A 22,564-nucleotide genomic window follows, 5' to 3' on the forward strand; every position below is an offset into this window, starting at 1 on the left:
TCTCATAGACACCAATGCAATAGCAGCTGGGTCTGGTCTGCTTAATTCATTGACTGTAATGTAACCAGAAAAAATGGAGTGGGGTGTCTCGCTTCCTCTTCAGTTTCTGGTTGGTCTCCACCACCTAAAAGGCTCTGCATGGTCAGTCCAATGTCTGCAGTAGCCCTACAGCATTTATTGTGATATGGCCTCTGCAGAAGTCAGGGCATTCCAACTTCTTGCTTTTCACGGAGCAGAGCAGAGCTGTTGTGAAGGAAGTTGTCAAGGAAGTGAGTTTCTGTTTATACAGGACCTACCGCCCCCACCTACCGTCAACCAATCAAATCAAATCAAATTGCATTTGTCATATGCGCCGAGCACATCAGGTGTAGACCATACCGTGAAATACTTATTTACAAGCCCTTAACCAACAACGCAGTTAAGAAAAATAAGAGTTAAGAAAAATATCTACTGAATTCTAAAGTAAACTAAAGTACAAAATAAACAATAAAATAACAATAACGAGGCTATATATAGTGGGTATCGGTACTGATTTAATGTGCAGAGGTACAGGTTTGTTGAGGTAATTGAGGTAATATGTACATGTAGGTAGGGGTAAAGTGACTATGCATTGATAATAAACAGCGAGTAGGAGCAGTGTAAAAAAAAAAGTGTGGGCGGGGTCAATGCAAATATTCCGGGTAGCCATTTGATTAGCTGTTCAACAGTCTTATGGCTAGGGGGTAGAAGCTGTTAAGAAGCCTTTTGCACCTAGACTTGGCACTCCGGTACCACTTGCTGTGCGATAGCAGAGAGAACAGTCTATGACTAGGGTGGCTGGAGTCTTTGGCAATTTTTAGGGCCTTCCTCTAACACCTCCTGGTATAGAGGTCCTGGATGGCAGGAAGCTGGCCCAAGTGATGTACTGGGCCGTACGCACTACCCTCTGTAGCGCCTTGCGGTTGGTGATCAGGCCTACCGCCGTTGTGTCTTCGGCAAAGATAATGATGGTGTTGGAGTCGTGCTTGGCCACGCAGTCATGGGGGGACTAAGCACGCATGCACCCCTGAGGGGCCCCGTGTTGAGGATCAGCGTGGCATATGTGTTGTTGCCTACCCTTACCACCTGGGGGCGGTGTGTCAGGAAGTCCAGGATCCAGTTGTAGAGGGAGGTGTTTAGTCCCAGGGTCTTTAGCTTAGTGACGAGCTTTGAGGGCACTATGGTGTTGAACGCTGAGCTGTAGTCAATGAACAGAATTCTCATGTCAATGTGTAGCTACATGGAGCCCTAGGCATAGTTACAAAATTTGAGAGGGGCACAGCAATGCAGTACGGAGCTTGGTTTGGCCTCTGCATGCCTCTGGAGGCTCCACAGTTGCATCACACCCTCCATACAAGCCTCTGACCACATTTGCGGATCAAGCATAAATTGGCTTTTTAATGTAACCTTCTCACCTTAAAGGCGCTGCACAGTCAATCCAACTTCTGCATTGGCCTTGCAGCATTTACTGTGATATAGCCTCTGCAGAAGTCAGGACATTCATACTTCTTGTGCTTCTCTGAGCATTGCAGAGCAGTTCTGAAGGAAGTTGTCAAGGAAGTGAGTTTGTGTTTATACAGGACCTCCCGCCCGCGCCTACCGTCAACCAATTGGGGACCCTCATCATTGGTACACATTTTTAGAGGCACGTGGCGATGTGGTATTGAGCTCATCTTGTCCTCTGTGTGCCTCCAGAGGCTTCGGAATTGCGTCATACAATCTATACAGCGCCTCCGACCTCATTTTCGGATCAAGCATAAATTGGCCGTTTCGTCAAATACAGTACAGTATGAAGATAGGCAGAAACTGCTTCTCCAATAGAAATCCCCGATCACGCTTATAGTTGACGTCATGGCGACGTTGGCTAGCTAAACTCATGCGCGGAAACACGTAATTTGGTCTAACACGGAACCCAAACCGGTTGCGTGTGTGCGCCATCGTGCATAAATATATTTTGTCCCCCCACAACAAACGCGATCACGACACGCAGGTTAAAATATCAAAACAAACTCTGAACCAATTACATTAATTTGGGGACAGGTTGAAAAGCATTAAACATTTATGGCAATTTAGCTAGCTTGCACTTGCTAGCTAATTTGTACTATTTAGCTAGCTTGCTGTTGCTAGCTAGTTTGTCCTGGGATATAAACATTGAGTTGTTATTTTACCTGAAATGCACAAAATCCTCTACTCCGACAATTAATCCACACATAAAACGGTCAACCGAATCGTTTCTATGCTTTTTCTTCTCTTGACTTTATATTGCGATTGGCAACTATCATAAATTAAATGCATTACCACCACCGACCTCGTTCGTCTTTATAGTTACCCACGTGGGTATAACCAATGAGGAGATGGCACGTGGGTACCTGCTTCTATAAACCAATGAGGAGATGGGAGAGGCAGGACTTGCAGTGCGATCTGCGTCAGAAATAGAACTGACTTCTATTTTAGCCCTTGGTAACGGAGACGCTCGTTGGCGCGCGAGAGCGGTTTAGTCAGCCTTTAAAGGTAGTCTCGCACCGAATTAGACATCTGCGTGCCTTTTACTCCCATAGGCCGGTGCACAATTGGCCCAGCGTCCTGGTTAGGGTTTGACTGGTGTAGCCCGTCATTGTAAATAAGAATTTGTTCTTAACTGACTTGCCTAGTTAAATAAAGGTAAAACATATCATTTTTTAAAATAGTCGTCAAATCAAAGGCACTCCTTCAATATAACGTTTTTGGCAAATGAAAACGTGTCAGTATATCACTTTCACGAGGTTGGAGTAATAACATGTTCAATTACTTAAGACAATGGCTCAAATCTAGGTTGTGCCTTTAGATTTCGAGCAAATGAACAACTAAAAGGAATACTTTTTCAACTTCTCTCATTGACTTCCCAAACTCTAGCCTGGTCTGATTGGTCTGCTTCGCAAGCGTTCCCGGAAGTCTCGCTATGTTGTGCCTCTGGGTTTAGAAACTATGGTTTCATGATTGCTGCCACTTTTCTTACTACAATTACTACACATGCGCACTAGCACTAAATGGGCAGCAGTATCAAAGACCGTACAGTATTTTTTTTTAATTGAATAAAAAAATAAATACAGATCAACAATTTACATTCTTACATCATACAAAACAGAATGCAGGTATTAACGAGAAAATACTGAAACAAACAAAAATGTTTAAAAAATAAACAATTCTAGTGCAATTGTAATCACTCTGAAAAAATCTTATTGTAATGATTTAGGAAAATGTTATTCTTGTTATTGTTCACTAGGGTTAATGTTTTAATAAAATAGTTGAATTCAATCAAAACAAATGTGTAATTTTGGTATAGAATTTGGGAATTTTTGTTTGTGTATGAAGTATTTGGCAACAAGAATAAAAAAATCACAATCATTTCAGTGGTCTTGTTATCTTTGCAATAGTAACATATTATATCTTTCATGTCAAAAACATAGGTAGTGTTCATAATGGTAAATAAGTATTTTGCAAGGTTTTCCCAAAATTCTGACACAAATTTACATTCAAAGAACAAGTGAGACAGATTCTCACCTTCTATTTCACAGAAAACACAGATATCATCTGTTGCTACAAATTTGGATATCATAGAATTACATGCATATATCTTATGCACAATTTTGAAGTGCACTTCCTTAACTTTGTTTGGTATACAATATTTGTAAGGCCTTAACCATGCATTTTTCCAGACAATGTCAGGAATAAAAATGTTCCAGAAAAACTTTCCTCTCGGTGTGAGTTGGTTTTGTGAATGAAGAATTTGTCTTATATATTTATTACAACAAAATTTCTCAAGTAAGCCCACGTCTTCCAATCTGAGTTCTGGATAAACTTTGTGATCATTACCAAAAGCTAAGATGACTTTTCATTAGTGTAGTTAGACCACTGGGAACGGCTTTGACCACAGAAATAAACTCTCTGAAAGGTATTGGAAACTCTTTCAATGTTATAAATTGTTCATATGTGAGAATATTACCCTTGTTTATCAAAAACATCACGAACAAAGTCAATATTCCTCTCATTCCAGCTGGGGTAGAGCAATGACTTATTCCTTACAGTACAATTATTCCACAAAATAGCTTTTTTGTGGGAAAAAATTGTGCAGGAAACATATTTTCCAGGCCTTTAAAGCTTGTTGGTGAAACCTAGCCAATTTAGCATGTAATCTTTCAGGAATATAATTACATTTCAGTAAAAATTGAAGACCTCCCAACTTTTTAAACACATTATTTGGAATGAAATACCATTTTGAATCAGTATTGATCAAACATCTTTTCAACCAGTTTATCTTGAACGTGTTATTTATGTCAACAAAATCCAACACTTCTAGACCGACTTCAGCTCTTTTGTTAGAAAGGACTGACTCTTTTAGTTTGTGAGACTTATTTTTCCAGATGAAGTCAAGAAAGGTCTTATTCATCTCTTTACAAGTAGCAGGATGTACACATAACGATAATGAGGGGTACACAAAACGAGGCAGTCCCTCTGCCTTGGACAGAAGTACTCTGCCAAGTATAGAAAGATCTCTTTGTAGCCAATTATTGAATATATTCTTAATTTTAGGAGAGAAATTCAAATGTTCTCTGACTAAGTGGTTTTTTGACAGATGTATTTGTAAATATTTAACACAGTCCTTTACAGGAATATTTTATATTTCTTTATCATCAGAGTCAAATAAACATAAGATTTCACATTTAGAAACATTCAGCTTTAATCCTGACGCAAAGACCGTACAGTATGAAGATAGGCTAGCTGGGCTCATGACGTCAGAGGAAGACAATAATGCCGCGTTCAAAACAACTGGGAACTCGGAAATCTCCGACTTTAGACTTCAGTGTGTTCAAGACAGCTGGGAACTGGGGAAAAAACGAGTTCCATCTGGGAAAAATCGTTTTGAACAGTCATTATACCCTGAATTCCAAGTCGGGAACTAGGGCATCTTTCTAGAGCTCCGACTTTCTGACCACTGACGTCATGTTTTGACCTCGTTTTTTTCCGAGTTCCCGGTTGTGTTGAAAGCACCATCAAATGTTAATATGATCGGCTGTGAGTGATGGGAGAAAAAAATATCCCAGAAATTATATGAACAGAAATTCACATTTTGGTCAAAAATAATCAGTGTCATGTATAAGACTTAAGTGTCAACAATAGAATAGAACAATATACACACTTTTCTTGTGAAAACCCCTTTCATTCTCTCTTCCAGCCTTGTCAATCCACACTCCCACTGCTCTCACTTGACCGACTGTTCTACTTGTAGAACGTAATCGGTCACCATAGGAACCGGGACCGATTAGGTGTCAACCCTTTCGAAATTCATGAGTACGCTTTTTCAGATTTTATGCAGCTACCAAAACATGTTACGGAGAGGGATAATAACAATGGACTAGCTTGCTAGCTAGATCTCAACAAATGTATGGATCCTTAGACTTCAGTTGTGCATTGTTGTACAATTTCAGGGCTAAACTTCCTCGCCTGAAGAATATTATAGGGTGTTATTAGCCAACATGGCTGAGGACAGCGAGTGGGTTGTGGAGAGCATCGCTGGATATTTGTCAAGTCCCGAATGGGTCATACCAGTTACGGACTTCATGGAAAACAAATGTACAGGTAAGGCCATTTATTTTATATATGTTTTTACCATAAGGGAAATTATTAAAGGGTTTATAGGACCAGGATTACACATGCTATAATCAATGCTTTGCACCCGAGTTAGCTAGCTAGCCAGCTAACTTAACGTTAGAAGGCTTTTCTGAGTACTTTAGCTAGCTAACGTTAACTGTTGTTAGATTTTACTCTCTTAATCAGTCTGTAACACACAATTTAATTGGTACAGTATAGCTAGCTAATTTAACTATACAGCCCGATACATTTGTGTGCAAAATCGTGTAAATGTTCCTTACAAGCCAGAATGTTTAATCAAATTATATTTCAACTTATTCTACCGGTTGTCTGTGTAGTTTGTCCTTCAGTTTAAGAAAACATATCCACTGGAAAGTATTGTTTACCCGACTTTTCAGAGAGCTGGTAACGTTAGGTACACGGTCCGGTTAGATTGGATATTCGGGTTTTCTCGTCAATAGCTATTGAACCAACCAAGCGTGCCATGGACAATGAAAATGGTATATTCTTTATTTTTATTTATTTATTGAAATCATGGAATGGCGTGCTTTGTTCAATAGTTTAATTAAAGTGTTGGAATAATGATTACACCAATATTTTATATACACACTAGATGGCTGACATGGGGTGCTGTTTGAAGCCACGGGGCCTCATCTTGGCACTCCCCTAACGTAAAAAAAAATATTTTGGAAGTTATATAAATTCATTTATTAATGTATACAGTTGTTTTGCCACGTATTTTATTACAGACACCATAATGCATACTTTTAAATAATATTATGTATGCTAAACATAAATACAAATCTATAAAAACATTATCCTTAAAGTATAATTTTTTTGAAAGTTCTAATGTTACTGTCCCCACTAACACAAAAAATACATGTCATTTTGTCCTTTAATTGAAATACTGTACAATTCCATTCGTTCCTATGGAGAACTGCTTCTTCTTGGGAGTGCCAATATGGCAGACCGGTGGCTTCAAAGCCTCTCCTTGGCCAATACATAGAATCAGCAATCCAGGGTTTATAAATATCATTGGATTATACCCCAGTTCAGGTGTGTATTCATTACTGAAACCGTTTACCATTTTAAGAACCAAACAGAAGCAAATAGACCATAACATTTGTTTCTATTGGACAAATTCAGATAGGTCCCGCCCTGTTTTGTTTAATTTGCATCCATTTAAGAACTGTTTTGGCACAGAATGAATACACCCCAGTTGTTTACATTGTTTGGAATGCATCAGTGCTTCACATGTTTGAGTGACATCAATCCAATTATTGGAAATTCTAAATTAGTACTTTGATGCAAAGAAGCTAGCTAGCTAATCTGTCTGGCTCACGCTAGTTAGCTACCATTCCTTTAAGACACTCGTGTGTGGAACTGACACACTGTAGCAACAACGGTGCTTAACCAAAATAACAATCACCTCAGTTGCCAAACCTCCCAGTGCCAGGGGCCAGTTTTTAAAAAATGATCAGGATTTTGCATATTGGATAGGATAAAATGCATAGGAATAGAATGCGAGTCCCAATTTAAGACAATTATTTGTCCGTTCTATGAATTGCATTTCTATACATTTAATTATATATGTGTGTGTATATGTATATATGTGTGTGTAGATATATTATATATAGATGTTATAGAAGACAGCAGCTGGCTACTATAGCCTAACTTTTGTAATCCGATGTTAGATGGGCACACATGAAAATGTAAACTTGATGTTTGTTGCTATTGTTTAAGACGATGGATTAAAAAACACAGCTGCAAATCAGGAATACATAATGTAGGTAGTGTCCCCCTAGTTGTTTAATTGGGATTATGCCTGCAAGTTTGCATAGTTCACCAATTTGGATTTTATTTCAGTTTTTGATGACGAAGATGAGAATAAATTGACTTACACAGATATCCATCAGCAGTACAAGCATTTGGTGAGTAGCTAGTCTTTAGAATGGCTTGCAACATTAATATGCATTGGGTTATTGTGCAAGTTTTCTTATTTTGATTATTTAACGTTACACATGCATCTTAAATACAAATACTTTGGATCTACAATTCCAAGTAGACCTAAATCAAAATGTGAAATGGATGAGTTAGCCTAGTCATGAAAAGTTTTTCAGTGTCTTAACATCACATGTTTTGTCTTTGGAAAACAGTGATGCAAGTAGCCACATTTATTTTCAGGTGGAGAAGTTGTTAGAAACCTACATGCAAGAGGTTGGCATCAATGAGCAGCAGTTTTTGGAGGCATGCTCCTCTCCTTTCGCCAAGTCCAAAACCTTACAGGTAAGCGCGATAATCATCTTTTTCATACGCTGCCACAAATACGCAAGATACGCAGATTTAGATGGATGAGTGGGCCAGTTTTACAATGCAAATGGTTTCAGATAACAGAACCTCTACAAACAATTGCACAGTAGGAGAGTTGTCTTTTTAATGTAAGGCATCTTTTTAGATACAGGATTAATGCCACTCTGCTCTGCCACTTGCTCCATCTTGCCTCTTGTGATGACCAATATCTAGGGGATTTGTATTATGATGATGACATCCAATGGTTGCTGGAGATTTGCCAGCTCTTGGTCTCTTACTTTGGACTCTGGCCTTACTGAACAGGCTATATTCTGTATCCGGGCAGAATTCAATAGCCTCCATCTCAGGATAATTCATTTAATGCACCATTAATGCCATATAGCCTGTCATGTATTTGTTATGGTTCAGTGAAGAACATCCCATGGCCCCTAAATGATTCCTGTATGTGAGGGAATTCATTAGTGATGACTTATTAATGTAATGTTACACCTGACGTCTCAGATCTAACACCTCTAACAGTAGAGATTAGCTCTTTGACATCCCAAAGGCCTTGTTGCTTGCTGATGAAGCCAAGTGTCAATTTTCAGGTCTGCTCATAGGGATTACCTAAACTGGAAGCTAATCAAGTCATTTGGGATGATTATTGCACAGAGCAGGAAGGAGTAGTGGACAGTGCTAGTGTCCCTAAAAACGCCACTGAGGTAGCCTAATATGGGATATTACTTTTTTTAGGACGCTCTATTATATTGTTACCATTTAAACATGTAACTTTGGGCCATATCCAATCAAACTCAATTACCAGGTTTCTGAGATACATTCAAACCGTGATTCTTCTTGCACTAGAAGTCAGCCTAGGTTATGCACATTTGGTGTGTGTAGGTAAACAAACTATGTTTACAGTGTTTATTTTTGTGCCAGAATAATCACTTATCCTGTAGACCCAGGGGTGCAACTTTGGTTTAAGAACTGGGGGGACATAATATTATGACATTTTTTTTGCAAGTCTCTCCCATCTCCTCATTGGTTTTTAGGAACATATATCCACGTGGGTGATTTAAAAGATGAACTGAGGTCCACACTCCAGTCCAGTTGGTAGTGGTAATGCACCTTGGTTGCCAACTGCCATATAAAGTCCAAAAAAGAAGCCTGAAGGAAGAGAGATGACTATAAACAAACTTGGTTTACCCTTTTATCTGTGGATTAATTGTCGTAGTAGAGGACCATGTGCATTTCAGGTAAAATAACAACCCAATGTTTATATCTCAGGACAAATTAGCTAGCAAAAGCAAACTAGCTAAATTGCCATAAATGTTTAATGCTTTTCGACTTGTCTCCGAATTAATATAGTTGGTTCAGAGTAGGGATGCATGATATATCGGCGAACATATCGGAATCGGACGATATTAGCTAAAAATGCCAACATTGGTATCGGCCCGATGTCTAGTTTAATGCTGATGTGCAAAATCGATGTCAAAGCAGACGTGCATACCTATAACGTTGGTACATGACGTAATGACGCCACGTTAAATTTTGCGCTACACGTGCAACACAGCATTCCTAACCTAGCCCACAATGTCTGCTGTGTGGATCGAGCAGTCATTTGAAAGAGTAAGAACATTTCAGCGAGACAACTCAAAGGCTAAATCCATTAATGCCAAGATAATGGAATTCATTGCCCTTGACAATCAACCGTTCTCTTTTGTGGTTGATGTTGGCTTTCGCGACTGGTTGAGCACCGGTACACACTACCAAGTGCGCTATTTTTTAGATGTTGCCCTACCGGAGTTACACGGTAATGGCATCACTGCTATTAGCTTCACGACATACTATGGAACGCCGTTTGGGTCATTGCGTGTCAAAAAAGATACACGTCAAATAACACTATTTGACAATAACACTATTTGACGCGTTAAATAAGCTTTTAATTTAACATGTCAAATAATCGCGTGTCCTGCATGTCCTGATCGCGTCTGGTGTGGGTGGACAAAATCAACATGCACGCGGACATACGCACACGAGCGGTCTGGTCAGTATGTAATGCTCTCCTGCAAAACATTCAAGTTAATTTACAGCCTAGATCTTCTTGAAATGCTTCCTCCTCGTCGAGGACTGAGGAACTTGTCCCATCATGTTCAACTCCATGGCCAAAGAATGTATGGACCTGCATGACAATACACAATAGGAAATAGTTCCAGTACATATTGATAATGTATTGTTTCTCCATCTGGTGATGTTGGGTTGTGAGCCTGAGACGGTTAGCTTCTGGAATTCAGGTAGACCTGATCTATGACAGGATTAGTGGGCCAGGCCTGAATTGGGTTAGTGAGATATAGGAACAGCTCAAGGGAGCTATTCCTGATGGAGAGTGTTACTTAGTCCCAGATCCAGCGGTGCCTTCTGGGACTTACCTGGGCCAGAAAAAGACATCAGGTGTGTGTGATAGAGAGAGAGCGCTAGTTTCAACCCTAACCATGCTGTTGGCCCACTGTAACAATGACAGTGCCAACTGCCAAGAGTGCACACCCAGAGGCAGTAGAAAGTACAAACATGATCTAGTCAAAATAGTTAGATAATGTTGAAAATTATTAGTGCTTGTTATTAACTTGTTACTAACCCATTTTTGACTGTTTGTTCAATGTCCATCCTAATTACTGTTAGATAGCCCTAACTGTTTTCTGCTCCTGTCCTGTTTTCCTTGATACAGGCTGTATTCCATCCCGTCCTGGCCACAGATGACTTCCAGATGTTCAGGGCTCTCATGGTACAGAAGAATATGGAGCTGCAGCTCCAGGCGCTGCGTGTCATTAAAGAGAGAAATGGTAGGCTTATTGGCCTTGTCACAGTTGTCACACAACTCCCAATTAGGGTTTCAGAATCCTATAACTTTCCAAAAATGTCCAGATTTTCCAGAAGTCTTGTTTGGAGGATTCTGGATTTCCTGATTATTCTCTTGATTCTCTGAATCTTTCAAGTGGGATTTCTGTAGAAAATATGGGAAAGTGACTTGATATTTTTGCAGCCCTAGTCCTAATGCTTGCTTACCATACCTGATTACATTCTACATTCACACACACTATGGTACTGATGAACCAACACCGTCTAAAACGACACCAATTAAACCGTTTGTTCTAATGTTTACCCTTCCTGTGTGTGTAGGCGCTCTGCCTGAGTGTCTCACAGATGGAGCAGATGTCATGAGTGAGCTGGAGCAGCAGGAGCTGAAGATTCTTCAGGAGGTGCTCAAGTAAGAGATATAGAACTGAGGCCTTTCCACCCAATCTCATACATGCACTGTGACTCTGGAATTTATTGATGTAATTTTATAAGAAAAGTTTTTTCATCAGGATCTCATCAATGATGTAGGCCTTTGTGTAGTTTCCTTTACTCATTGGAGCATACATAGGGCCCATAGTTTTTCCTGAGCACATCCTTAGACCTTGAAAAAGCTCCAATGATGGTCTATAACCAGGGTCTGGAGGCTTTCCTGGTCAGGACATTTGGTCATGAACAACTCCTGTCTCTAAGCATTATGCTATGTATGCTAATGCACTTGACTACAAAAGTATCCATTTTGATGTTTGTGTTCTGTACAGTGTGCTGGTGTTTGCTCTGGTTGCAAATCCAATGTCATCTTTGGGGATCAATGTATTTGTATTATTATGGATCCCCATTCCTGGGATCCAGCAAAATTAAGGCAGTTAAACGATTTTAAAAACATGACATTAAATACACAACAGATTTCACAACGCATTAAGTGTGTGCCCTCAGGCCCCTACTCTACTATCACATATCTACAACACAAAATCCATGTGTACATGTGTGTATAGTGCAGTGCGTATGTTATCGTGCCTGTGTTTGTGTCCCTTCACAGACCCCGCTGTTCAATAAGGTGTATTTTATATATATATATATTATTTAAAATAAAATAAAAATCTGATTCTACTGCTTGCATCAGTTACCCTGATGTGGAATAGAGTTCCATGTAGCCATGGCTCTATGCAGTACTGTGTGCCTCCCATAGTCTGTTCCAGACCTCTGGTGGCATTTTTTAAATTTATTTCACCTTTATTTAACTAAGTAGGCTAGTTGATAACAAGTTCTCATTTACAACTGCGACCTGGCCAAGATAAAGCAAAGCAGTTCGACACATACAACAACACAGAGTTTGTAACGGCTTTCCTCCATCTCTTCATCTGAAGAGGAGTAGCAAGGATTGGACCAAAGTGCAGCGCGGCTAGTGTTAAACATGTTTAATAAAGAACAAGTGAAACACTACAAACAACATACAAAATAACAAAATGTGCAAAAACCGAGACAGACCTATCTGGTGCAGACAATCACAGAGACAGGAAACAAACACCCACAAAATCCCAACACAAAACAAGCCTCCTATATATGATTCTCAATCAGGGACAACGATTACCATCTGCCTCTGATTGAGAACCATATTAGGCTGGACATAGAAACAGACAAACTAGACACACAACATAGAATTCCCACCCAGCTCACGTCCTGACCAACTAAACACATACAAAACAACAGAAAACAGGTCAGGAACGTGACAGAGTTACACATGGAATAAACAAACATACAGTCAATAATACAGTAGAAAAAGTCTATATACAGTGTGTGCAAATGAGGTAGGATAAGGGAGGTAAAGCAATAAATAGGCCATGGTGGCGAAGTAATTACAATATAGCAATTAAACACTTGAATGGTATATGTGCAGAAGATGAATGTGCAAGTAGAGATACTGGGGTGCAAAGGAGTAAGATAAATAAATACAGTATTGGGATGAGGTAGTTGGATGGGCTATTTACAGATGGGCTATGTACAGGTGCAGTGATCTGTGAGCTGCTCTGACAGCTGGTGCTTAAAGCTAGTGAGGGAGATATGAGTCTCCAGCTTCAGTGATTTTTGCAGTTTGTTCCAGTCATTGGCAGCAGAGAGCTGGAAGGAAAGGCGGCCAAAGGAAGAATTGTCTTTGGGGGTGACCAGTGAGATATACCTGCAGGAGCGCTTGCTACGGGTGGGTGCTGCTATGGTGACCAGTGAGCTGAGATAAGGCGGGATTTTACCTTGCAGAGACTTGTAGATGACCTAGAGCCAGTGGGTTTGGCGACGAGTATGAAGCGAGGGCCAGCCAACGAGAGCGTACATGTCGCAGTGGTGGGTAGTATATGGGGCTTTGGTGACAAAACAGATGGCACTGTGATAGACTGCATCCAATTTGTTGAGTAGTGTTGGAGCCTATTTTGTAAATGAAAGCGCCGAAGTCGAGGAACGGTAGGATGGTCAGTTTTACGAGGGTATGTTTGGCAGCATGAGTGAAGGATGCTTTGTTGCGAAATAGGAAGCCGATTCTAGATTTAATTTTGGATTGCAGATGCTTAATGTGAGTCTGGAAGGAGAGTTTACAGTCTAACCAGACACCTAGGTATTTGTAGTTGTCCACATATTCTAAGTCAGAACCGTCCAGAGTAGGGATGCTGGACGGGCGGGCAGCGATCGGTTGAAAAGCATGCAAAAGCATGTCTTTTGGGGTATGCATGGGTGTCGGAGCTGTGTGCTACTAGTTCAAACAGACAGCTCGGTGCATTCAACATGTCAATACCTCTCACAAATACAAGTAGTGATGAAGTCAATTTCTCCTCCACTTTGAGCCAGGAGAGATTGACATGCATATTATTGATGTTAGCTCTCTGTGTACATCCAAGGGCCAGCCTTGCTGCCCTGTTCTGAGCCAATTGCAATTTTCCTAAGTCCCTCTTTGTGGCACCTGACCACACGACTGAAAAGTAGTCCAGGTACAACAAAACTAGGGCCTATAGGACCTGCCTTGTTGATAGTGCTGTTTATGCAGAAGCAGCACTTTATTATGGATAGACTTCTCCCCATTTTAGCTACTGTTGTATTAATATGTTTTAACCATGACAGTTTACAATCCAGGGTTACTCCAAGCAGTTTAGTCACCTCAACTTGCTCAATTTCCCCATTATTTATTACAAGATTTTGTTGAGGTTTAGGGTTTAGTGAATGATTTGTACAATGCTTTTAGTTTTAGAAATATTTAGGACTAACTTATTCCTTGCCACCCATTCTGAAACTAACTGCAGCTCTTTGTTAAGTGTTGCAGTCATTTCAGTCGCTATAGTAGCTGACGTGTATAGTGTTGAGTCATCCACATACATAGACACACTGGCTTTACTCAAAGCCAGTGGCATGTCGTTAGTAAAAATGGAAAAAAGTAAGGGGCCTAGACAGCTGCCCTGGGGAATTCCTGATTCTACCTGGATTATGTCAGAGATGCTTCCATTAAAGAACACCCTCTGTGTTCTGTTAGACAGGTAACTCTTTATCCACAATATAACAAGGGGTGTAAAGCCATAACACATACGTTTTTCCAGTAGCAGACTATGATCAAATGTCAAAAAAGCCGCACTGAAGTATAACACAAACTTAATAAGCATGGGTAACAGGCTATTAGGTCGGCTATTTGAGCCAGTAAAGGGGGCTTTACTATTCTTATGTAGGGGAATTACTTTTTTTTCCTTCCATGGCCTGGGGGCACACCCTTTCTTTCTAGTAGGCTTAAATTAAAGATATGGCAAAAAGGACTGTCATTATCGTCTGCTATTATCCTCAGTAATTTTCCATCCAAGTTGTCAGATCCCGGTGGCTTGTCATTGTTGATAGACAGCAATAATTTTTTCACCTTTTCCATACATGCTTTACGAAATTCAAAATTACAATCCTTGTCTTTCATAATTTGATCAGATGTGTAGTGTCAGCGTTTGTTGCTGGAATGTCATGCCTAAATTTGCTAATCTTGCCAATGACAAATTATTCAAGTAGTTGGCAATATCAGTGGGTTTTGTGATGAATTTCATTTAAGGTGCTCCAAGGCTTTTTACATAATTTCTTTGTTTCATAGTATAGTTTCTTCTTTTTATTCAGTTTAGTCACATGATTTCTCAATTTATAGTATATTTGCTAATCGGTTGTGCTGCCAGACTTATTTGCCATACCTTTTGCCTCATCCCTCTCAACCATACAATTTCTCATCAATTCAAGAGGATTTAACAGTTTTTAGTCATTTTCTTAATGGGTGCATGTTTATTAGTAACTGGGATAAGCAATTTCATAAATGTGTCATCAACATAAGAATCACTACAAAATGTGTTGTATTACCGCTCAACCTCTACAGGATCGGTGTCCCCATGATCATAGGGCAGTCTTGATACAACATTTTGAACAGGAATGCAATGGTTCATTTGATCAGTCTATAACTTTGCACATACACTGCTGCCAACTAGTGGCCAAAATCTAAATTGAGCCTGGGCTGGAATAATACATTATGGCCTTTCTCTTGCATTTCAAAGCTGATGGTACAATTAAAAAAATATATATTTTACCAGATCTGATGTGTTATTCTCCTACATTAATTTCACATTTCCACAAACTAGAAAAGTATTTCCTTTCAAATGGTATCAAGAATATGCATATCCTTGCTTCAGGTCCTGAGCTACAGGCAATTAGATTTGGGTAGGTCATTTGAGGCAAAATATTTAAAAAAGGCCCAGCCTTCGGAACTTCGGTTTTCCTAGAAATGGCTACTATATTGTTGGATTTGGATACTACTTTAAAGGAAATTACTGCTGCATTAATAAAGATGTGATGCATACATGGTGATGATTTAATTTCTGTGCTCTTTGTAACTGCCCTGGTAGTTGACTGATAACTTAAACCAGGTTGCAGGCACTAGGTACAGTTTGAAGCTGTTTCTTGAGTGGGCAGCTTGATGAAAGCCAGTCATTATCGAAATCACCCAGAAAATATCTGTTGATATCACATACATTATCAAGCATTTCACTCACATTATCCAGATACTGACTGTTAGCACTTGGTGGTCTATACCAGCTTCCCACAAGAATGGGTTTTAGGTGAGGCAGATGAACCTGTAGCCATATTACTTCAACAGTATTTAACATGAGATCCTCTCTAAGCTTTACAGGAATGTGGTTCTTAATATAGACCGCAACACTGCAGCCATTGGCAATTCTGTAGATGTTATAACCATGTATTGCTACCACTATCATAAAAGGTATTATCTAAGTTAGTTTCAGAGATAGAATATGAATGTCATCTGTTACTAGCAAGTTATTGATTTCATGAACCTTGTTTCTTAGGCTACATGTATGTTAAAGTGGGCTATTTTTAGCACTTTCTGGACTGCTTGATTGTTTTCTTCACTGGAAAGCTTAGCAGAATTAGACATACTCATGCTATGTATGTTGGTGCAGGGTGAGCTGCACACAGTGGACTTCCTACTAGGGCACACCACCTCAGTGCTAACAGTATAACTCTGATCCATAGGCACATGATTACTGCATATAGCTGTGGGATCAGCAGAGGCATTCAGGGCAGTTAGAGGGACATAAATTAGGTTACTTACAGTACATTGTGTCTTCCAATGACCCTGGGATAATGTAAATTTGCTGAAGCATTATGACAATGGTAGGGATTAACTGAGCTGGGGTCATTGATAAGTAATCGTCTCAATGCAGCCTTATAATGCTGTGAAAGGATCCAGGAACCAAAATGATTTGGGTGGATCCCATCCTCCTTATAAAATGAGCATTGTTTCCAGAAGGTATCAAAATTGTCGATACATGTTAAACCCGCAGAGCTGCAATAGTCTCAGAGACAGTTATGGAGGGCTAAAAGTCTGCTGAAATGTTCAATGCCACAATTTAGGGAGGGCAGAGGGCCAGATATTATGGGGCGTTTGTTGGTGTCAAGCAGTGACACAATCAGTTTATTTAAATTCCATCTTCAGCTGTTCTGAGCTGTCCTTCATAATGTCATTGAATCCCACATGAACCATGAAACTCAATTTCCTGAAGTTTTAAATGTTTGGGGGCAGCTTATTGATGTCCTGTACTCGTGCTCCTAGATAGCACAACGTTTTTACTCCAGGGACTGAGACATTTCTCACCATTGAACTGCCCTATACAACGGCCTGAGAAGGGAATGGAGAAATCCGCCCATTCCTACCCCTAACACAATTAGTTGAACCTTTTCACGGATCCACAAGAAGCAGGATAGCGTACGTCCGCTGCTCCCGGCGACAGGTCCAGACCTCCCACAGCAGGCAGTGCCCCGTCAGATCCAGAGAGAGGGAAAGGACCCGAACTCGACGACGAAGCCGTTGCTGGAATCAGCGTAGTTAGAGTATGGTGGAATTTACAAGATTATGTTATAATGCTGTTATTGCATCAAATGGTTGTTAGAACGCTCATCTGTGTGTGTTTTACTGAGGATGGGCCTCTAGAAGATTTACAATGTCTTTGGGTGATACCTGCATTCTAGAGCATGAGTTAATGTTTCTGTTCTATAAGGTACCAGGGAGAGATGACTCCAGGGACAGACCCTGGTCTCTACACAATGAGATATTGCCTGCTGTGAATTCTAAGTATCTTTCATACAAGTCTTAACCTTGTGACCCATTCCATACATCTGTTGTTTGTCATGTAGACTGAAGGGGGATGGACTTTGCTATAAAATGCTGTGGCTCAAACCAGCTCGTTGAGTTCTCAGTGATCACCTCCAGGGGTGATTACCGACCAGCTCCATTACTGCAGTAATTAAATAAAAGTTTTGGATTGTTTTGAAGAAATCTAAAAGTCTCCTTTAGATTACAATAATTCCAACACAAGTCAATACCAGCAATCCCAGCAATGAAGGCGCAGGTAGATCAGGCACCAGTGCAGCAAAGCTATTCCTTATGTCAATCTGCTCCGACCCTCTCGCAGTCATTCCTATCCACTTAGCAGCATGCCGCTGCCTTCGGTTTCCGCCACTTGTGACATGGGACCAGCGCTGATTGGAACAGTCTTCTTGCTGTTCTCGTCTACTTCATTACAAGATGGAGGAGGAGAAGCAGATGGAGACGACTTCTTTGGCAGGCTAGTTCCAGGTAGCACAGGCCATTCGAATAGGGACAGATGACAAGGCGGGGAAACATCCATCAGGCCCAAGCGGCGTTTTCCCCATAAATTCGTGCAGAATTGAGATTTGCTTGCTAAGCAAAGCCACCTCATTCCTGTAATCCTCCGCTAGCAAACAATTGCCACATTGGAACTCCGGATTGTCAATATTGTCCTGGACAAGAGCGTAATAAACACAGCTTCTACAGAGCTGGAAACACTCGTTAGCTATTCCAGGCGAAGCGGGCTCCATTGCAACTTAGCTAGGTAGTTGGTAGCAAGTGTTGACACAAACACTTATAAAACTTCGGAAACAACAGTTTGAGGCGGAGGAGGTATCAGCTTGTGAGCGGAAATGACATTTGATGTATAGCCAGGAACAACACAAATACTGGTCTCACTATTTTAGTCATTCTTGAAAACCCATGTGTCTGTGTCGTCATGTTTCGTAGTAGATAGCTGTGTAGTAAATCAGTGAGTGCCAAATCATCCAAGATTATATCTTCCTTGTTCTATAAGCCGCTCTATCTCTAATGGGATTTCTGCATTTGAAGCTAAGCGAAGTGCAGCACTAAAGGTTGTGTGTCCATAGGGAACTAAGCTCCTTAGTGTTACACTGAAATTGAAGGGTTTACACTCCATGGCAATGGAGAGAATTGTTTTTATCATTTTGTTTTAGGGTTGGCCCCACCCACCATTCTTTGGTCCTGATTGTCTACTTGCAGTCTCAGAGGGACATGTTATAGATCTATGTGATGCGTCTTCATGCTTTGACTGTAAGTGGTCTAATCGGGGCATTAGATTCCTAGTTTACCCAGAGCTTTGAGATGTGCTTCACAAGAGCTAGGCCTATTTTATAGCACATATTGCGTAGAGACCACTTGGCCTATGTTGCTCTCATATTAAGTTATGTTCTCGGCTATGCTCATCGAAAATGTTGCAACATTTTTGTTCTCTTCAAATCCTGTGTGATGGAAAGTTTCATCCTTGTTGAATTAAGCTGCTAATCAATTCAATTAAGAGATCATGATGGTGAGTGGCAGCAAGGTGATCACTAAGGACAGGAGCTTGGACTCATGCCAGCTTTGGGCCTTATAGTGTCTTTATAACACTCATACTTCAGTACTTTGTGGGTTAATGTACTGTATGTTGTTTAAGACTGGCAGTAGGCCAACCTTTATTCAACTACAAGTAACACATTCACATTCTTTGTCGTAAAGTAACCTCTCTTATCATCGGTGTTATGCGACTATCTAGGCCCAGAATAGGGGATTAATCTACTGATATTAAACATATATCCCTCTATATGTTTGCACAGGATGTCAAAGGATGAGTATGACCAAGAGATGGCTCTGAGACTGCAGTCAGAGGAGGAGATTGGCTCCACGTCCAGAAGCTGCTCTGATAGGCCACTTCTAGAAGCAGCCAGCATCCAGACGACCGCCTCCACTCAACAGACAAACACCACCAACAAGGTGAGTTATGAATCTAATACTGACCCATTGGAGTGATGTAATACAAAAAGAATAAACACCAATGACTCTTTGTCTGCCTTTCTTCAGAGTGTGATAAATGTGTCCTATGTCATGTATTCGGAGCTATAGTATTCTTCTGAGCTATGTAATTTAGCATCAACACAAAGGGGTAGTGATGAGTGCTGCAGCCAGCTGCTTACAGCCCCTGCATAGGCTACATATCATGTTATTAGATGGTCTTCAATCAGTCACATCAATCTACTAATGCAGAGCCGTACATGATCTGGCAGATATCCAGCCCTATTCAAGGACATGGACTCTCCTTACTACAATGGCTGTTTTTTCAATCAAAGTCATCTCAGAAAGAGGCTTGTGTCCCTATAAACTAAAGCATTGACTTGTAACACTGTTTTTGCTGCATTATCGTTACAGTGTGGTGTTTTAGCCTGTATATTAACCTAATGTGGGATATGTGACAACTCTTGTATGTTGCACATGCGAAGGTGGGGAACAGTGGGGGCCAACAGCCCTGTCGCACTGGTGAATGGCAATGCAACCCCCCCCCCCCCAGTTATGCAATAGCAGATTGTGTGCACTGAACTGTTAGACCTGTAGTCTATCATGGTCGTCCATAAATGTTAGCTGTACAACCTGAACTTTATGAAGCTCAGTATGGCATTAGAACTGGAACAGCTAGATGCAATGACATGGCTGCCCTGTGCCCTCCCTGTAGGTGAACAGTACATCTCAGAGGAAAGAGGAGCTGAAGCCTGCTGTAGCTGGAGGTGGTGGGCAGATTAGTCCAGCCAAGACCAGCACATCTGCCCTTTCTAAGTTGCCATCAGGTAATAGTACTGACTCTGTATACACTACTCTGTTCCCCTTTCCTGTATAGACATAGCACATGAATGCTAAAAGGTTGAATATACTTCAGAGGGTGTATGAGTAATAGATGGTTATGTGTTGATGCAGAGCGGCACAGTTCAGAGCCAAGGATCCTGCCTGCAGTGAGGGTTCCAGTGAAGGGCATTGAGCCTCCGGTTGTCTCCAGGGAGAAGGGGAGCAGCAGCCAGGCAGCAGAGGGCTGGATAGAGGAGGCACGTAAGGAGGCTGGCATCTCCAAGCCATTCACAGTGAGTCTCTCCTACTGCATATACCATACATGCCATGTGTGTCATGCACTGACTATAAATCACTCTGAATGAAAGCCTCCTAACTTGATTGTGGGAGAAAAATACACTCAAGCAACAGTACATAGAAAGGAAACCTTGAAATGCTACATTACCAGTTTTGTTGGAGACTGAGAACTGATGGATTGTGTTTCTCTATGTGTTCAGGAGTTGTCAGCAGAGCAGCAGGAGCAACTCCAGCAAAGGGCACTGTACCTGAGGCAGCAGAGGGACAAGCTTCAGGCCATGAAAAAAGAGCAGAGACCCAAACCAGCCACGCCAGAAACCCCAGCACCCACTCCCAGCACACCGGTAACATCACACCTTCTTCTATTATGTCTCTTCCTGTAAACATATGGGTAGTACTCCTCCATAAGACACACGTAACAGCTTTAATTTGTGGTAGATAATAATGCACACCTCGGCTGATGACTGCACAGCACCTGGGGGCAACTCTGGTCTTCCTGTCTCATTGTTTTTAGTAGTGAGTTTCAATCCTTTCTCTTGATTTCCCCTGATATTTAGTCTCAGTTTTGTCTGCTTTCACATTCTTCCCTTTTTGAAGTTTGGATTTTCTCCTGCTCTTTATTCCCGTCATTTTCTTTTGCTGCATTGCCAATCAAAGGATGATGGTCCCAAAATGAACGGGGGTGGTGCTAGTATAAAGGAAGAGAGGGTCAATGCACCCCAGCCTGTGAGCTCTCCTGTGGGGGGACAGGAGAAGCAGCCCAAGGTGATCTGTTTGAGTGATGACGTTTTGATTTCACTTTGTAGTGCTGCTTCCGTATGTGCTTCTATTCTTACTGTAGCTACAGCCCTGTGCCTGTCAATATGGCTGATATGTGCGACTTGACTAGATTTAGTGGGCCTACCGTTCAAAATTTGACTCACTTTGTTCTCTTCATAGGAGATCTCTGTCGAAGAAAAAAAGAAGTTGCAGAAAAGAAAACATCTGGCAGAAAAACTGAAAGAGGAAGTCATCAAAAAGTAAAACTGCAATATAGCTCCCCCAGAGTGTAACTGTAGTCAAACTGGACCATCAATTCCTTGGGAGTGAGATGGACTGTGCTTGTGAAGGGGCAACAGGAAATGTGCATTTGTAATGGAATGTAGTATTTCAATGGTTATTGATAGTCTTAAAGGGAATGACACATTGGTTTCCTTACCCTATAAGCAGTCTATGGGCAAGGTGACAACAATCCATGCTTTGGTTTAGTTTCCCTGGCACTGATTTGGAAATGATGCACAAACTATTATAATATTGGTCCTATGACTTGAATATGATTTGTTCTACACATGCTTAAATGTTAGCATGTGGTAACAGTGCCAGGGAAACTAAACCAATGTATGAATTACTGTCATACCTTGTCTATAGACTGCTTACAGGGTAAGGAAAAATGTAATTTTGTAATTTGGGTGAACTATCCCTTTGTATAATATGTGGTTTAATACATTTTTTTAAATGTAAATCCTGCCAGAGATCTTGTGTAATAAACCTACTGGTCTGTGACAGGTGGTTAGCATGAAAAGATGCAATTAACTATCCATGCTTGTAGATAAGATGCTCTGAGGTATACATCCTGTTAAGTGTGAATAGGCATTAGGAAATGATCAGCACACAAATATACAAACTTTACTGTATATGAAAAATGTAAGGGTTGTAGCATTAACACAATTCAGAAAAATAAGCAGGTTGTTCACATTTGTATTGCAGGTTCAATTCAATGTATATAAACCCTGGATTGCTGATGCTATGTATTGGCCATTGAGAACTTTGAAGCATCTGGTCGGCCGTATTGGCACTCCTCCATAGAATTTTGGTATTTCAATTAAATGTTAAATACATGTAATTTTGTCCTCTCTTTTTTAGTTGGGACAGTATCTCAATTATACATTAAGGAAAATATATATGTTTAGCTCACAATATCATTTAAAAAGTATTCATTAAAGGTGTCTAAGAATAAATATGCCAAAC

At 40.6% G+C, this 22,564-nt stretch overlaps 1 protein-coding gene across 3 annotated transcripts; it reads left to right on the top strand.

The window, feature by feature from the left end:
• The first annotated feature begins 5,281 nt into the window (after positions 1–5,281).
• On the top strand, positions 5,282–22,439 carry LOC139570991 (cilia- and flagella-associated protein 36-like). Of its 3 annotated transcripts, XM_071393407.1 has the most exons (12): positions 5,283–5,634; positions 7,513–7,577; positions 7,831–7,932; positions 10,661–10,775; positions 11,113–11,200; positions 19,264–19,420; positions 20,154–20,265; positions 20,393–20,553; positions 20,758–20,901; positions 20,996–21,073; positions 21,215–21,322; positions 21,497–21,728. In XM_071393407.1, exons 1-12 carry the CDS (start codon positions 5,532–5,534, stop codon positions 21,578–21,580), a joined length of 1,317 nt encoding a protein of 438 aa, XP_071249508.1. In that variant the 5' UTR covers positions 5,283–5,531; the 3' UTR covers positions 21,581–21,728. The 3 variants fall into 3 exon arrangements, with proteins under 3 accessions (XP_071249510.1, XP_071249508.1, XP_071249509.1); XM_071393408.1 differs by lacking the exon at positions 20,996–21,073; XM_071393409.1 differs by lacking the exons at positions 20,996–21,073; positions 21,215–21,322 and having other exon boundaries at positions 5,282–5,634; positions 21,497–22,439.
• The last annotated feature ends 125 nt before the right edge of the window (positions 22,440–22,564 follow it).

Source organism: Salvelinus alpinus, chromosome 3 (genome assembly GCF_045679555.1).
Source record: "Salvelinus alpinus chromosome 3, SLU_Salpinus.1, whole genome shotgun sequence".
NCBI lineage: Eukaryota > Metazoa > Chordata > Actinopteri > Salmoniformes > Salmonidae > Salvelinus > Salvelinus alpinus.

Excerpts from the sequence above, each read along its gene's own strand:
- LOC139570991 (XM_071393407.1), top strand. The coding sequence starts at position 5,532 with ATGGCTGAGGACAGCGAGTGGGTTGTGGAGAGCATCGCTGGATATTTG. Across the intron at positions 19,421-20,153 it reads AGACAAACACCACCAACAAG|GTGAACAGTACATCTCAGAG; the intron begins GTGAGTTATGAA and ends CCCTCCCTGTAG. Across the intron at positions 20,266-20,392 it reads CCTTTCTAAGTTGCCATCAG|AGCGGCACAGTTCAGAGCCA; the intron begins GTAATAGTACTG and ends GTGTTGATGCAG.